This window comes from Hemitrygon akajei, chromosome 22 (assembly GCF_048418815.1).
Source record: "Hemitrygon akajei chromosome 22, sHemAka1.3, whole genome shotgun sequence".
Taxonomy (NCBI): domain Eukaryota; kingdom Metazoa; phylum Chordata; class Chondrichthyes; order Myliobatiformes; family Dasyatidae; genus Hemitrygon; species Hemitrygon akajei.
The window spans coordinates 9083294-9101042 of record NC_133145.1 but is presented as its reverse complement, the minus strand read 5'-3'; the positions used below and the strand labels follow the sequence as shown (position 1 = coordinate 9101042).

General features: G+C 45.5%; 1 protein-coding gene across 9 annotated transcripts in view; it reads left to right on the top strand.

Moving 5' to 3' along the window:
• Nucleotides 1-17749, top strand: part of LOC140714956 (fas-binding factor 1 homolog) — a 156804-nt gene that overhangs the window by 6142 nt on the left and 132913 nt on the right. For all 9 annotated transcript variants that reach the window (XR_012096038.1, XR_012096037.1, XM_073026650.1 and 6 more), the window contains exon 3: nt 3636-3663. Coding sequence is in view for 4 of the 9 variants with exons in the window: in XM_073026650.1 (XP_072882751.1) it covers nt 3636-3663 (28 nt within the window). In the remaining 5 variants the exon portion in view is untranslated. The remainder of the gene's footprint in view (nt 1-3635; nt 3664-17749) is intronic.

Sequence of the window (17749 nt, the reverse complement as noted above, 5' to 3'; positions counted from 1 at the left end):
CAACGAGGACATGAAAATCCTAACCAGAGGCTCAGCAATCTCTTCCTTCGCCTTGTGGAGCAGCCTGGGGAATATTCTGTCAGGCCCTGGGGACTCATCAGTCCTAATGTACTTTAACAACTCCAACACCTCCTCTCCCCTAATATCAACCTCACTCATATTGTCCTCACCATCATCAAATTCCCTCTCATTGGTGATTACCGAAGAGAAGTATTCATTGAGGACCTCGCTCACTTCCACAGCCTCCAGGCACACCTTCACACCGTTCTCTCTAATCGGTTCTACCTTCACTCCTGTCATCCTTTCGTTCTTCACATAATTGAAGAATGCCTTTTGGGGTTTTCCTTTACCCTACTCGCCAAGGCCTTCTCATGCCTCCTTCTTGCTCTCCTCAGCCCCTTCTTAAGCTCCTTTCTTGCTACCCTATATTCCTCAATAGACCCATCTGATCCTGCCTCTTAAACCTCATGTATGTTGCCTTCTTCCACCTGACTAGATTTTCCACCTCACTTGTCACCCATGGTTCCTTCACCCTACCATTCTTTATCTTCCTCACTGCGACAAATTTGTCCCTAACATCCTTCAAGAGATCCCTAAACATCAACCACATGTCCATAGTAAATTTCCCTGCAAAAACATCAGCCCGATTCACAGCCGCAAGTTCTTGCCTTATAGCCTCATAATTTGCCCTTCCCCAATTAAAAATTTTCCTGTCCTCTCTGATTCTATCCTTTTCCATAATAATGCTACAGGCCAGGGAGCAGTGATCACTGTCCCCCAGATGCTCACCCATTGAGAGATGAGTGATCAGTTCATTACCTAATACTAGATTTAGTATGACATTCCCCTTAGTTGGCTTGTCAACATACTGTGAAAGGAGTCCGTCCTGGACACACTTAACAAACTCTGCCCCGTCTAAACCATTGGAACTAATCAGGTGCCAATCAATATTAGAGAAGTTAAAGTCACCCATGATAACAACCGTGTTATTTTTGCACCTTTCCAAAATCTGTCACCCAATCTGCTCCTCGGTATCTCTGCTCCAACCAGGGGGCCTATAGAATACACCCAATAAAGTAACTGCTCCCTTCCTGTTCCTGACTTCCCACCCATACTGACTCAGAAGAAGATCCTGCTACATTACCCACCTTTTCTATAGCTGTAATAGTATCCCTGACCAGTAATGCCACCCCTCCTCCCCTTTTAAAACATTGAAATCCAGGAATATAGAGAATCCATTCCTGCCCTGGTGCCAGCCAAGTCTCTGTAATGGCCACTACATCATAATTTCAAGTATGTATCCAAGCTCTCAGTTCGTCACTTTTGTTCCTGATGCTTCTTTCATTTAAGTACACAAGTTCCTGGGTGACAATATCTCTGAGGATTTATCCTGGGCCTAACAAATTGATGCAGTTACAAAGAAGGCATGACAGCTGCTAAATTTCATTAGGAGTTTGAAGAGGTATGGTATGTCACCAAAGACGCTTGCAAATTTCTCTAGACCTACCGTGGAGAACATTCTAACTGGTTGCATCATCATCTGGTGTGGGGAAAGAAACTAGAAACTGGTGAATTCAGCTCATTTATGGGCACTGGTCTGTGTAGCATCCAGGACATCTTCAAGGAGCGATGCCTCAAAAAGGCGGCATCCATCATTAAGGGCCCTCATCACTCAGGACATGCCCCCTTCTCATTGCTGCCATCAGGGAGGAGTTACGGGATCCTGAAAGCACATACACAATGATTCAGGAACAACTTCTTCCCCTCTGCCATTGGATTTCTGAATGGACATTGAACCCATGAACACTACTTTAGTACTTTTTTTGGACTGCTTATTTAATTAAACTATTTTATTTATATATATTTCCTGTATTTCAGTGATTTTATTATTATGTATTGCATTGTACCACTGCCACATAACAGATTTCACAACATATGCCTGTAATATTAAGCCGGATACTAATTCTGATTCTGGTAAGGACGCAACAAGGATATGAGTAAGCATCCTGGGTTTTTGCAACAATCTTATAGTTACACATTCACTGTTCTATCTCAGATTAGTTTACTATAATGAACTTAAATTTGTCAGATGTATTGTGAGATTTGCGTTCAGAAAAAATATTTAAACAGGGTTATTAAGAGTTACAGAAACAAGGTGGTAGATCAGTTAACCCATTAGAACACTGGAAGAGGTTGTTACTTTTCTGGTCTTGGGCTAGTGTTAATGGAGGAGCTGAAGGCTTTGACTTACTTTGAATCATCACCTTAAATGGGAATGAGCAGTTTCTGTGAAGACTTATGCAGAACAGGAAAGAAATGCTGCAAAATTTAAAATGTATGTTGTGATTAATACCTTTGAAGTCAAGCCAAACATTGGTGAATTCACAATCATTTCGAAAGGCATTGATCATCCAGAGTGTAATAATAGGTGGATTAGAAGTTGATTAAAGAACACAGCTGCTCACCCAGCACTGAGAATTCTGTTTATCTGAAATGGGGTGAAAATATCCTAAATACTGTCTTGTCATTGGCAGTCAAGATGGCGTTTCACACCTTGAATAAGGTTGTGCTTTCCCTTCCTTAGTCTGAACTATGTACTCCATGTAGCCCTCCCACTCATTCACCAGCATTAGATAAGTAAGCTTGTAGTTCCGTGTTGTCATCCTGAATCTGCTAACAAACTTTCTTCACTATCCACAACTCACAAATATGCAAATTTACTAATCAATCCACCTAGATCTCTGTTGAAATCATTTACATATATCTTAAACAGCAGAGCTCCTAGCACTGATCCTTGTGGAACAGGGTGGGGTAGTACTTTGAATTACTGTAGTCTCAACAACAGACTGGGTCCGTGGTGATTCAGCCTATTGAGTTTCTTCTTCACCTCGTTATTAAAATGGTTAAGCATATTATTGATTTCAATCCACTTTGGTAAGGCTGGGTCTCTTGTTTGGAGCAATTAGAAGCTTTCATGAATACAATGCTCAATTTTGAGTTAGTCTAGCACAATAGTGGTGTCACACAACATGATGAAGAATGTCCCGTGTCAAGATGGGAATTAGCAATAGGCAATTTGTAAGTGCCATTTCTTACCACTTCAGGACATTTGCATCTGGTAGGTAAATGAAGATGAGGTGAAAGTAGGTTAATCCCTTTTGTTTTCTGTAGATTTCTGCAACCCCAAGTGACCTTAGAACGTTAATTCCTTTTAGAATTATAGCAATTATCGAAGAAATTACTTGGCAATTAATCTAAAAGAATGATTGATTTCTTTAAATAGTACTGGTAGGGAGTCCCTTCTGTCTCTGAACACATTCAATTGTTTAAGGTTAAAGGAAGCCTATACATTACATGCTACGGTCCACAATGGATATGTTGATATCAAGTAATCTGTCCAATTCTATATAATCCAGTAGATATCTATGATGCATTTTCAGTGACCTCATGACTGTATCTTACAGATTTTCATGCTTGTGTGCCATTGAAATGAATTTTGTGTAGTGTTATTTTGAAAGATTACTTAGTTTTAATTTTATATTTTAATTTTTTTGCTACAGGAGTTTTTCATAGTTTTTAAAGGTTTATACATTGAGAGTAAAATGTGAATAATTTGGTTTTTTTTTGTATTTCAGGTATCAAAACAGAAGAAAGGTTTTCGAGGTAAGCAACAATATGTCATCTAATTTTATTCACTTGCTTTAAAAGGGGAGAGCCATTGATGGCAGAAGCATTTACACATCATTGAACAAAAAAGTGCCTAATCTTTATTGGAGTGAATGCTGGGATTCCACTTGTAGCACTGATTCTGAACCATCAAAGAGGTGAAACTTTTCTCAGATGTAACATCAAGACCATTCGACATAGGAGCAGAATTAGGCCATTTAGCTAATTGAGTATACTCTGCCATTTGATCATGGCTGAATTATTTCCCCTCTCAATCTCATTCTGCTGCCTCTTGCTTTGCTACCCTTACCAATCAAGAATCTATCAGCCTCTGCTTTAAATATACTCAATGACACAGTTAGCTAATATATGCAGTTGGTAAAGGGAGGATGAGACAATCGTGGCTGACAAGGGAAGTCAAAGACAGGATAAAAGCAAAAGAAAAGGTATTATAATATAGCAAAAATAGTGGACATTAGAGGGTTAAGAAGCTTTTAAGAATCACCAGAAGGCAACAGAAAAGCAATAAAAAGAGAAGAGATGAAATATGAAGGGAAGCTAGGCGTTAATATAAAAAAGGATACAAGAAGTTTTTTCAGATATATAAAGAGTAAAAGAGAGACAAGTGGATATCAGAACATTGGAAAATGATGCTGGAGAGTTAGTAACATAACATAGAAACATAGAAATCTACAGCACGTTACAGGCCCTTCGGCCCACAGTGTTGTGCCGACCATGTAACTACTCTAGGAACTGCCTAGAATTTCCTTACCACATAGCCCTCTATTTTTCTAAGCTCCATGTACCTATCTAAGAGTCCCCTAAAAGACCTATTGTATCCGCCTCTACCACCTTTGCTGGCAGTGCATTCCATGCACCTACCTCTGTCTGTGTGAAAAACTGACATCCAGCATCCCCCTTGTACCTACTTTCAAGCAACTGGAAACTATGCCCCCTCATGTTAGCGATTTCATTCTTGGGAAGAAGCCTCTGGCCACACGATCAATGCCTCTCATCGTTTTATACACCTCTATCAAGTCACCTCTCATCCTTCGTCGCTCCAAGGAGAAAAGACCAAGTTCACTCAACCTATTCTCATAAGGCATGCTCTCCAATTCAGGCAACATTCTTGTAAGTCTCCTCTGCACTCTCTCTATAGTGTCCGGATGTGGTGAGGTGTAGTGAGGTGACCAGAACTGAACACAGTACTCCAAGTGGTGTGTAACTAAGGTCTTAGATAGACTTAACATTACCTCACGACTCTTGAACTCAATCCCACGGTTAATGAAGGCTAACACACCATACGCCTTCTTAACAACACTGTCAACCTGTGCAGCAGCTTTGACTGTCCTATGGACACGGACCCCAAGCATGTCGCTGATCCTCCACACTACCAAGAGTCTTACCATTAATATAATGTACAATGTCCTGTGTATGTTACTAAAAAGGGTTTCTTTGGTTTGTTACGAGTAGGAATGCTTCTTTGTCTGTTAAAAGTTTCTCTCGCAGTTGTTTCGCTTTAGAATGGCTGATATGGTAATTGTATTCATTTGTTAATCAATGGGAAATGTTATTGTGTTTTGTGAGGCTGGGAACTTGGGGGAAGGGTTGCGCGGGCTTGGGGTGTGAGGGGAGTCCGGAGGGAGACGCCGAGGAAGGAGGACGTGCGCTCGGATGACCACCGGGGAGTCCGAAGTGGAAGTCGGGAGGACGACCACCGAGGGGTCGAATGGTTCACTGGATGAGCTCCACCGAGTGCACTAAACTGACTGAACTTTGATAAGTTGGCGCCTTTTGTTTTTTTCTTGTATATATATATATATATAGTATTGCCTAATACTCTTTTAATCTTAGTAAACTCTTTAAAGTGTATTTCATACCGGTATTTGTTGTGAGTTTGATACTGTTGGCGGGCGCGAGGCATAAACGCGATTCTCACAGCACCTGCGTGTACGGGAGGTGGGTTGGTGTGTGGCTGGATCTCCTTTTCCCCTAGACATATACCAGCCTGTTGGGTAAGTGTTACATTTGTGGGGGCTCGTCCGGGATTGGATTGTCAGGGGGCTGTGGAATTGCGCAGGTAGTGAGCAGAAATGGAGAGAGATAAAATTGTTGGCTGGTGCGGATTTGAAGGTGTACCGGTACAGTACGCATGCGTAGTGAGCGGAGTGGATTTTCGAGTTTCGGGAGACGTGGTAGTGCGGGGGTTAAGTTTGGTGAAGGGTATGGGGCAGGTAGAATTGGTAGCTAGACGGTGTGGTAAAGAGATGGAGTCTAGCTGGGTGTTGATTAGTACGAGTGCTGACGTCAGGATGTTGGAACTGCTGGCTACGGTCAGTGTACTGGGGGAGGAGGGGCTGTGGGGGCTCCACACTCTCTCCGAGGATGAGGCTGAGGAGACATCGGAGGAGGAGCTAGAGCTAGAGGAAAACTCCGGAGAGGTGGCAGGCACTAGCAGAGGGAGGAGGGAGTCATGACTAGGCCCCGCTCCCCAGGTAGGGTGGAAGCCTCCGAGCTGGCAGCCGCACTTAACTCCCTGGTGGGAGTGGCCGAGAGGCCACGGCTGAAGCTGGGGGTGTTCTCCGGAGCCAAGCCTACTCCGGACGGGGAGGTGGACTATGAGACCTGGATCGAGCATACGTCCTTGATGTTAGAGGAGTGGCCAGGCTCGGAGGAGGAGAAGCGGCAGCGATTGGTGGGAAGTTTGAGGGGTTTAGCAGCCAAAACAGTTCAGGAGTTGAAAGCTGAAAAGTCTGGGGCCTCAGTGGAGGAATGTATAGAAGTTTTGGAGGGAGCGTTTGGGTTGTCAGGGGAACCCTGGCTGCTTTTAGCAGAGTTCCAACGCCTGGAACAATGGAGAGGGGAAAAGCTCTCCGAGTACATATTTAGGATGGAGGCGATGCTCTCGGGGCTGCGGTGCCGGGGGGTAGTGAAGGCGCCTGACGTGGCTAGCGTGAGGATGTCAGTTATTCAGTGGCTCTCTGGAGGAGGACAAGGTGGCGTGGACTATTCGGCAGGCTTATAGGAAAGGCCCCCCTCCATCGTTCGGGCAACTGATTAGAGAGGTGCGGGAGGAAGAGAGAGCGTTGGGGCGGAAAAGGCCTACGGGAGCGATCCTCAGCGATACAGAAAGTGGTGGCTGGGTGGAGGAATGACAACCCACTGAGGGGTAGAGAATCTCCTCTGGAGGGGAGGGACAGGGGAGGTACCCACTCTTAGGGGCGACCAGTGCCGTGGCTTGGGAGTGGGAGTCGTCCTGGGAGAGGAGGGGTGGGAGGCAGCGTGTGCTTTAACTGTGGGAAAGAGGGGCATTTCAGGCGGGACTGTGGGCGGCCGAGGGTGTGCTATAGCTGTGGAGAGGAGGGACACTTTAGGTGGGATTGTGAGAGACAAGGAGTTCCGCGGAGGACAAGCCCCCCACGACTAAGAAGGGGGAGGTGTCGGGAAACTTAGGAGAGGCTTAGTGAGGGAACGGACTGGAGCCTCTGGAGGAACACGTTCCCAGAGATCAGCCAGGGGACCACTGGGTGCCCACGCCTCTATTCCAGATGGGCTGGTAGGACCCCGTGCCAGTGTGGGTCTACGGATAGAGGGAGTTTACGCAAAAGCCGTTCTGGATACGGGATCGCAGGTGACCTTATTGTACCGGTCTTTCTACAACCAATATCTAAAGCATTTGCCCGTAACCCCATTTGACGCCCTGCAGATTTGGGATGTGAGCGAAGGTGACTACCAGTACGATGGGTACCTATCGGTGAGATTGGAGTTTTCAGAGGGCGATGTGGGAGTGTCCGAAGCTATTGAGACGTTGGTGTTGGTGTGTCCTGACCCAGTGGAAACTGGTGGTGCTGCCCTCCTAGTGGGGACTAATACCCCCGTTGTGCGACGGCTCCTGGGAGCTTGTAAGGAGAAAGCGGGGGAAGACTTTCTGGAGACCCTCTCGGTGCATCCAGTGTTTCGAGCAGTGTTCGAAGAAGGGGTTGCAACCCGGAGTGTAAACGCGGGACCGTGTGGTGTACGCAGGCGAGGCCCAAGGTGATCCGACCCGGGGAGGTAGCACTAGTGATGGGGACCCCCAGATTCCCAGGAGTGCCAACGGGCGAAGCCCTGTTAGTAGACGCCCCGGACGATCTTGAAGGGGAGACACGATTTCCGGCAGGGGCGCTGGTGAGGCCCGAAGTGCAGAGACCAGGGGTGGTACATGCGAGGCGTATAGCTATAAGTGTCAGGAACACCATGGCAAGAGAAATCACCTTTAAGAGGGGAATGCTGCTGGCACATCTGTTCCTGGTGACGGTAATGTCTAGCGCACCAGTGAGGACCCCTAACGGGGAGGGATCGGAGCATCGAAGGGAGCTGACCGCTGAAGTCTTTAACTTCGGGGATTCCCCTGTGTCGCCGGAGTGGAAACACAGGCTAGTGGAGAAGATGCTGAAGATGGAAGCTGTTTTTTCTCGGGGCGAGTTTGATGTTGGCTGCTCCAAAAACACTCGCCACACCATCCAGGTGACGGAGGACACCCCGTTCCGAGAGAGATCCCGGCGGCTGGCTCTGGCAGATGTTGAGGATGTGCGGCAGCACTTGTGCAAGTTGAAGGAGGCCGGAATCATAGCTGAGTCCCGAAGTCCTTATGCGTCCCCAATAGTGGTGGCACGGAAGAAGAATGGGCGAGTGCGCATGTGTGTTGACTACAGGACGTTGAATCGGCGAACTGCCCCTGATCAATATACTGTCCCAAGAGTCGAGGATGCGCTGGCCTGCCTGAGCGGTGCGAAGTGGTTCAGTGTGCTGGATTTAAGAAGTGGGTATTACCAGATCCTGATGAGTGCGGGCGATAAAGAGAAGACCGCTTTTATCTGCCCACTGGGGTTCTTTCAGTTCGAACGAATGCCCCAAGGCATATCGGGAGCCCCAGCCACCTTCCAGAGGCTCATGGAGAGAACTGTGGGGGATATGAATCTGTTAGAGGTGCTGGTGTACCTGGACGATTTGATAGTGTTTGGATCGACTTTGGAGGAACATGAGGAGAGGCTGTTGAAGGTGTTGGGTCGGCTTAATGAAGAAGGGTTGAAGCTTTCCCTGGACAAATGCCAGTTCTGCAAGTCGTTGGTTAGCTATGTTGGCCATATCATTTCGCGAGAGGGAGTGGCTACTGATCCAACCAAGATAGAGGTCGTGACCACCTGGCCGAGACCCCCGAAAGTGGGCGCTCTGCGCTCATTTTTGGGGTTCTGTGGGTATTACTGGCGATTTGTGAAAGGATACGCCAAAGTGTGTCACCCGTTGACTCAGCTGTTGTGTGGCTATCCCCCGGTGGGAAAGAAAAGGACGGGGGACCAGAGGCAGGACGCTGGAGGATACTGGAACCCGGCGGAACCTTTTGGCTCGAGATGGGATGATCAATGTGAAGAGGCATTCCGATCTTTGAAAAGGGCACTGACCCAGGCCCCGGTGTTGGCTTTTGCCGATCCTCAGAAGCCATATGTGCTGCACACGGATGCCAGTCAAGAGGGTCTCGGGGCTGTTCTGTACCAGGAGCATGGCAAAGCATTGAGGCCGGTAGCCTTTGTCAGCCGAAGCTTGTCGCCATCGGAGAGAAACTATCCCACTCACAAGTTGGAGTTCCTGGCGCTGAAGTGGGCGGTGGTGGACAAATTGGGCGATTACCTGTACGGAGCCAAGTTTGAGGTGCGAACGGATAACAATCCGCTCACTTATATTTTGACTTCGGCAAAGCTGGATGCCACAGGACATCGGTGGCTGGTGGCCTTGTCGGTATATGATTTCAGCCTGAGGTACCGGCCCGGAAGCAAGAATGTCGATGCGGATGCTTTGTCTCGTCGGGAGCCGGGGGAACAGGAGAGGGATGAGGAGTGGGAGAGTGTCCCTGCCCCTGGAGTGAAGGCGATGTGTCAGTTTGCTATCACCGTGAAGGCCGAGGGAAGAGGGAGGCTGGAACGAGCCGTGGACCATTTGGGGGGTTTTGACGACGCCATACCCCTAGCTTACTGTGACCTGACCGCACTGCGGACTAAACAGTTGCCGGAACTGAGTCTGGGGGAAGTGGCAGCTGCTCAGCAAAATGACCCAGGCATTGGCACAGTGTGGAGAGCGGTCGAGAGGGGGGATGGGGCATTGGCTGAGAAGGCGAAACACCCATTCGTACCCCTGTTGTTGAAGGAGTGGTCTTGGTTGAAGTTAAAGAACAAAATCTTGTACCGGGTAATGGCGCCTCCGGACCAACCCCACTGTTGGCAACTGGTCCTGTCGGAGGAGTATCGGCAGGCTGTACTCCAGGCCCTACATGATGATTCTGGACACTTGGGGGTGGAAAAGACCTATGGATTACTCAAAGACCGGTTCTACTGGCCCCGGATGAGGGGGGGAAGTCGAAGAATACTGTAGGGGCTGCAGTTGTTGCATCCGGAGGAAGACCCTGCCCGCGTTGGCGGCTCCACTGTCGCACTTGCAGAGTGCGGGACCTCTGGACCTGGTATGTATGGATTTTCTGTCGATTGAACCTGACACCAGCAACACCGCGAATGTCTTAGTCATCACCGATCATTACACTCGCTATGCTCAAGCATTTCCCACTAAGGATCAGAAGGCGACGACAGTGGCGAAGGTGTTATGGGAGAAGTATTTTGTTCATTACGGCCTTCCTAGGCGAATCCATAGCGATCAGGGGCGGGACTTTGAGAGCCGCCTTATCCATGAATTACTGACAATGCTTGGGGTTGAGAAATCCAGGACTACCCCGTATCACCCACAGGGAGATCTGCAGCCAGAGAGGTTCAACCGGACCCTGTTGGATATGCTCGGGACGCTGGAGATTGGGCAGAAAAGCAGGTGGAGTCGTCATATTGGACAATTGGTTCACTGTTACAATTGTACTCGCAATGATGCTACAGGATATTCGCCCTATTATCTGATGTTCGGGCGGGAAGCGAGGTTGCCCATTGACTTGTGTTTTGGGGGTGAAGTGGGTGAATTACCTGGGAAGTCCCATCTAAAGTATGTGTCCGACATGAAGAGGGAGTTACAGCGGGCGTACGAGTTGGCCGAGGCGGCGGCTACCAAACAAAATCAAAGGAATAAGATGCGGTATGATCGAAAGGTGAAGTTTGTTCAATTATTGTCGGGCGACCGGGTCCTTTTACGGAATTTGGGACTCCCTGGTAAGCACAAGTTGGCAGACCGATGGGCGGCCAGCCCCTATGTAATAGAGAGCCAGATGCCGAACCTGCCAGTTTACCAGGTGAAACCTGAGGATGGGAAAGGGCCTATCAAGGTACTCCATCGGAATCACCTGCTGCCGCTGGGTCAAGCGGTGCAGGTGGATACGGAGCCAGAGTGGGAGGTTACGCCCAGTACAAGGACTCTGCGAGGGCGCAGAGAAAGGGAAGAGACCGCTGCTGAAGAGCGGGGACGGGTCCTTCGCCCGGAAATGGCTACTGATTCGGAAGAGGACGACTCAGATGAGTGGCCCCTGTTCCCATTCGCTGGTGCTCCAGTACCCGGAGAGGAGGCTCCTGGCCCTTCCCATACTGAATTGGGTGAGAGGAGGGAAGGTCTTGAGGGTCAGATGGAGAGGCAGCCAACAGTGGTGGGAGAGAGGGTGGAGCCTGAGCGTGAGCCGGAGAGATCTCAGGTGAGGGAGGACCCCCGTGAGGAAGGGGGTGAGGGTCTGTCAGGAAGACCTGGGGTGTCCGAGACAGTGGGTTCGCAGGTGGAGAGGGAGCCCAGTGGGGCAGAAGGGGTATGGAGATCTCAGAGGATTAGGCGCCCCCCCCAGAGCGGTTGACATATGTGGTACCAGGAGAATCGAGTGTGATTTCTACTGCTCTGGGTAGTTATGTCACTGCTTTCTGCACCTGGGTTGGGTTTTGGGTGTTGCAAGAAGCTTTGGGGAACTCTAGTAATGCCATGAGGGCATGACATTTGCTGGTGGGGAGAGAATGTACAATGTCCTGTGTATGTTACTAAAAAGGGTTTCTTTGGTTTGTTACGAGTAGGAATGCTTCTTTGTCTGTTAAAAGTTTCTCTCGCTGTTGTTTCGCTTTAGAATGGCTGATATGGTAATTGTATTCATTTGTTAATCAATGGGAAATGTTATTGTGTTTTGTGAGGCTGGGAACTTGGGGGAGGGGTTGCCCGGGCTTGGGGTGTGAGGGGAGTCCGGAGGGAGACGCCGAGGAAGGAGGACGTGCGCTCGGACGACCACCGGGGAGTCCGAAGTGGAAGTCGGGAGGACGACCACCGAGGAGTCGAATGGTTCGCTGGATGAGCTCCACCGATGTGCACTAAACTGACTGAATTTTGATAAGTTGGCGCCTTTTGTTTTTTTCTTGTATATATATATAGTATTGCCTAATACTCTTTTAATCTTAGTAAACTCTTTAAAGTGTATTTCATACCGGTATTTGTTGTGGGTTTGATACTGTTGGCGGGCGCGAGGCATAAACGCGATTCTCACAGCACCTGCGTGTACGGGAGGTGGGTTGGTGTGTGGCTGGATCTCCTTTTCCCCTAGACATATACCAGCCTGTTGGGTAAGTGTTACAATTATATTCTGCCTGCAAATTTGACCTACCAAAATGAATCACTTCGCACTTATCTGGGTTGAACTATATCTACCACTTCTCAGCCCAGTTCTGCATCCTATCTATGTTGTGCTATAACCTCTGACAACACTCCAGACTATCCACAACACCCCCAACTTACTAACCACCCTCCTACTTCCTCATCCAAGTCATAATTAAAAATCACAAAGAGGAGAGGTCCCAGAACAGATCTCTGCGAACTCCACTGGTCACAGACCTCCATGCAGAATACAAACCATCTACAACCACCCTTTGCCTTCAGTGGGCAAGCCATGTAATGGACAAAGAAATGGCAGATGAACTTTTTAAGTATTTTGCACTAGTCCTCGCTCTGGAAGACACTAGAAAAATGCTAGAAATGTGAGAGTGTTGGGGGCAAAAGTGAATGTTGTTGCCATTACTAAAGAGAAGGTGCTTGGGAAGCTGAAAGGTCTGAAGGCGGATAAGTCACCTCGACCAGATGGACTATACCTCTGGATTCAGAAAGAGGTGGCTGCAGAGATTGTGGAGGCATTAGTAATGACCTTTCACGAATCTCTAGATTCTGGAATGGTTAAGGATGACTGGAAAATTGCAAATGTCACTTCACTCTTTAAGAAGGGAGGGAATAGAAGAAAGGAAATTGTAAGTCAGTTAGCCTGACTTCGGTGGTTGGGAAGATGCTGGAATCCATTGTTAAGGATGAGGTTTTGGAGTACTTAGAGGCACATATAACAAAATAGGCCAAAGTCAGTATGGCTTCCTTAAGAGGAAATCTTGCCTGACATCTGTTGGAATTCTTTGAGGAAATAACTGGCAGGATAGGAAAAAGAGAGTCAGTGGATACTGTTTATTTGGATTTTCAAAAGGCCTCTCAGGCTGCTTAATAAGATAAGAGCCATGATCTTACAGGAAAAATACTGGCATGGACAGTAGATTGCCTGACTGGCAAGAGGGGAAGAGTGGGAGTAAGGGGACATTTTCTAGTTGGCTGCCAGTGACCAATGGTGTGCCATGGGGGGGGGGGGGGTTGTTGGTTTGGGATGGGACCTCTTCTTTTATGTTATATGGCAGTGATTTGGATAAAGGAATTGGTGGCTTTGTGGCCAAGTTTGCAGACAATATGAAAATAGGTGGAGGAGCATGTAGTGTTGAGGAAGCAGGGTGTCTGCAGAGGGACATAGACAGATTAGGAGAACATGCAAAGAAGTGACAGATGGATTATAGTGTTGGGAAGTGCATGGTCATGCACTTTGGCAGAAGAAATAATGGCATGGACTATTTTTAAATGGGGAGAAAATTTTAAAAATCAGAGATGAAAAGGGACCTGGAAGCTCTTGTGCAGAATCCTCTAAGGTTAATTTGTAGTTTTAGTCAGTGGTGAGGAAGATAAATGTAATGTTAGCATTCATTTTGAGAGGAAAAAAAATATAAAAACAAGGATGTAATGCTATATCTTTATAAGGAATTGGTCAGACTGTACCTAGAGTATGGTGAGTAGTTTTGGGCCTCTTATCTAAGAAAAGATGTGATGACATTGGAGCGTGTCCAGAGGAATTTCATGAGAATGATTCTGGGAGTGAAAGGGTTAACATGGGAGAGATTGGTGGCTGTAGGCCTCTTCTTGCTGGAGCTTAGAAGAATGGGGTGGAGATCTCATTGAAACCCATCGAATATTGAAAGGCTCAGATAGTGGATATTGAGAGGATATTTCCCACAGTGGGGGAGTAAAGAACCAGAGGACGCAGACTCGGAATAGATGAACATCCATTTAGAACACAGATTGAGGAAAATTTTCTGTAGCCTGAGGGTGGTGAATCTGTGTGAATTCATTGCTACAGATGACTGTGCAGACCAAGTTATTGGGTATATTTAGAGCAGAGTATGATAGATGATAGGTTCTTGATTAGTAAGGGCAACAATGGTTACTGGTTTAATGTAGGAGAATGAGGTTGAGAGGGATAATAACTCAGCCATGATACAATAGTGGTGCAGACTCGATGAGCTGCATGACCCAATTCTGCTCCTATGCTTTAGTCTTATGATCAATAACTTGGCCTCTACAGCTGTCTGTGGCAATTAATTCCACGGATTCTCCACCCTCTGGCTAAATAGACAGAATGTTTTTGTATTCTGAGGCTATGCCCTCTGGTCTTACACTCTTCCACAAAAAGAAACATGTTCTCCTCGTCCTCATTAGGCCTTTCAATATTCAGTAGGTTTCAATGAGATCCAACACCCCACCCAATTCTTCTAAACTCCAGTGTGTACAGGTCCAAGCTATCAAGTGCTTCTCATGTTAATCCGTGAATGGGAATACCTTCTTGTCACTCTATTTAAACACATAATGATCTTGAACACCTATTGAAATCTTTTCTCAATCTTCTAATCTCAAGCTCTGAACTATGTCAGTAATGGTTTCCTGTCTCATTTCTTGGGTTTTCACCTGTTTCTGAAGGCTAGATGACTGGAACTAGACTCCAAACGCAAACTGCAACCTAACTAATATTTTGAGTTCCAACATAATTTCCCTACTTTATACTGTTACGTATTCAGGCAACAATAAATATATATGAGTTAGGCAAGGGTTTTTATAACAAATAACACGTTTATTAAACACTGAAAGCAAACCCCCCAAAAGTAAACAAACACTAACGTAACCGGAAAACAGCTGCTGTGCGGCAACTTCACAGTTCTTAAAGCGATGCAGCTCTAACAGTTCTTAAAGCGGTATTGAAAAAAAACAGTTCTTTAAAACGGTATGCCGAAAGTTAAAAATGCTCACAGTCCATTTAAAAGGAGAGACTTTTTAAGGCGATTTAAATTCTCTTCCACGTCGTTGTCCTTCGATCCCCGGCGTCGAACTCTTCCCACGTAGCATTTTTATGAAATCGTAATGGCTTAAAAGCACTGACCTTTTCTTCCACACTATTCTCAAATCCTTTCTGGTCAACCCAGGGATTAACAGCAAGAATAGTCAACGGAATCCTTCCGAATGAGGATCAAATAAGGTCGAAACCAATCCACCGTCGAAAATCGATTCTCCTCGATCTTTAACTTCCAAACTGTTATCTTCACTCTCCACAGTAAAGAAACTGCTGGCAATGACCTTTTAAACTTTAGGCATTAGATAAAACTTCATTTTTCAACTAAACTGCGTCATCACATTAAATCATGCAGTGGCATAAAGTCAACATGGCAAATCCAGCCACGAACTGCCCCTCCCCACAGGGTGGGGTCTTCCTTTTATACCCTGTAAAAAAAAACTGTCACATGACCTCTACTGGCGGGAAAATGACGTCACTCCACCATCACAAGACCATTACCTCAAGTCCAGTATAACTTCAACCCCAGTCACGTGACAAGGGTACCACTGTCACGTGTCACGAGTACGTAACACCTCCCTCCAAAAAAACATTTTTGGTCTGACAAGAACAAAAATTTTAACAATTACTTACAAGAAAAACAAAAGTATAAATTATATAACATACACAATATACAATACCATCATATAACATCTTACAACATACAATACAGTAGGAGTGTTACAATTAAAAAAAACCACTCCATTAAAAAAAATTACATTGTACATTCAACATCGAGATAGACAATCAGCAACCACATTATCTTTACCTTTAATATGAGTTATCACAATATTGTACTCTTGTAACATCAAACTCCAATTTAATAATCTTCTGTTTTTGTTTTTCATCTTACTCAGAAAAATTAACGGATTATGATCAGTGTAAACAATAAGTGGTTTTTGAGTTGTACCAACATATACCTCAAAATATTCTAAAGCTAAAACAAGAGATAACAATTCTTTCTCTATTGTTGAATAGTTTCTTTGATGCTTATTGAATTTCTTAGAAAAGTAAGCTACTGGATGATCAACCTCATCACCCTCATTCCTTTGCATCAATACTGCTCCCGCAGCCTCATCACTAGCATCTACAGCTAATGAAAAAGGGTTTTCAAAGTCAGGTGCCTTAAGCACAGGTTGTTGACATATCATTGTTTTCAATTTTTCAAATGCTTCTTGACAAGGCACTGTCCACACAAACCTCACATTCTTCTGCAAAAGATTAGTTAATGGAAGGGCAACATTAGCAAAATTCTTACAAAATTTTTGATAATATCCTACCATTCCCAAAAATCTTCTGAGAGTTTTTTTCCCCGTTGGAGTGGGAATCTCTAAAATTGCCTGAACTTTTGCCTGAACAGGAGCTACCTTACCTTGACCCACAACATAACCAAGGTAAGTCACAGTGGCATGTCCAAAGTCACTCTTAGCTAAATTAATAGTTAAGTTAGCTTTTGAAAGCCTTTCAAACAATTTCTCCACCGCAATAATGTGTGCTTCCCAAGTATCATTTCCTGTCACTAAATCATCAATATAAGCATCAGTATCTTTCAATCCCTGAATCACAGAGTTAATCATCCTCTGGAAAGTACCTGGGGCATTCTTCATCCCAAATGGAAGAACATTATACTCGTATAACCCAGATGGAGTTACAAATGCAGAAATCTCTGTACCTCTGTCCGTTAATGGAACACACCAATACCCTTTCAATAAATCAATCTTTGTAAGGAACTTTGCTTTTCCAACCTTATCTACACAATCATCTACTCTAGGAATTGGATATGCATCTGTTTTCGTTACAGCATTTACCTTCCTATAGTCCGTACAAAACCTAATACTACCATCTGGTTTTGGCACCATAACACATGGTGAACTCCAATTCGAGTTAGAATGTCTAATAATATCATTCTCTAACATGTATTCGATTTCTTTCTCAACAAGTTCACATTTTTCCATGTTCATCCTATATGGATGTTGTTTAATAGGTTTGGCATCTCCAACATCTACATCATGTGAAGCTATAGTAGTCCTTCTCGGAACATCTGGAAACAAATCCTTATACTTAAAAATCAATTCCTTCATCTGCTGTTTCTGCTCTAGCTGTAAATGTGCTAATTTCTCATCCATATTTTCCAGAATGGTTGAATTAGGTAACCTAACAGAAACAATGTTGGATTTAGAATGAATGTCAGATGAATCATCTGTCATGTTCCCAGTTAAATCAAACTCATTCTCACTAACCACAACAGTCACAGTATCAGATTGTTTCTCAAAATATGGTTTAATCATATTTACGTGGCAAAGTTGTGTTGACCTACGATCTGGAGTTTTTATTACGTAATCCACATCATTGATTCTAGACACAATTTCATAAGGACCATGAAATCTAGCTTGTAAAGGATTTGTCTGCACTGGGAAAAGAACCAACACCTTATCTCCAAGCTTAAACATCCTCATCCTAGCTTCTTTATCATACCAAGTTTTCATTTTCTCCTGAGCCAACTTTAAATTTTCCTTGGCTAAGCTACAAGCTTTATGTAACCTGTCCTTAAATTTCAAAACATAGTCCAACAAATTAGTGTGTACTTCCTTACTAATCCACTGTTCTTTCAATAAAGCTAAAGGTCCTCTAACTCTA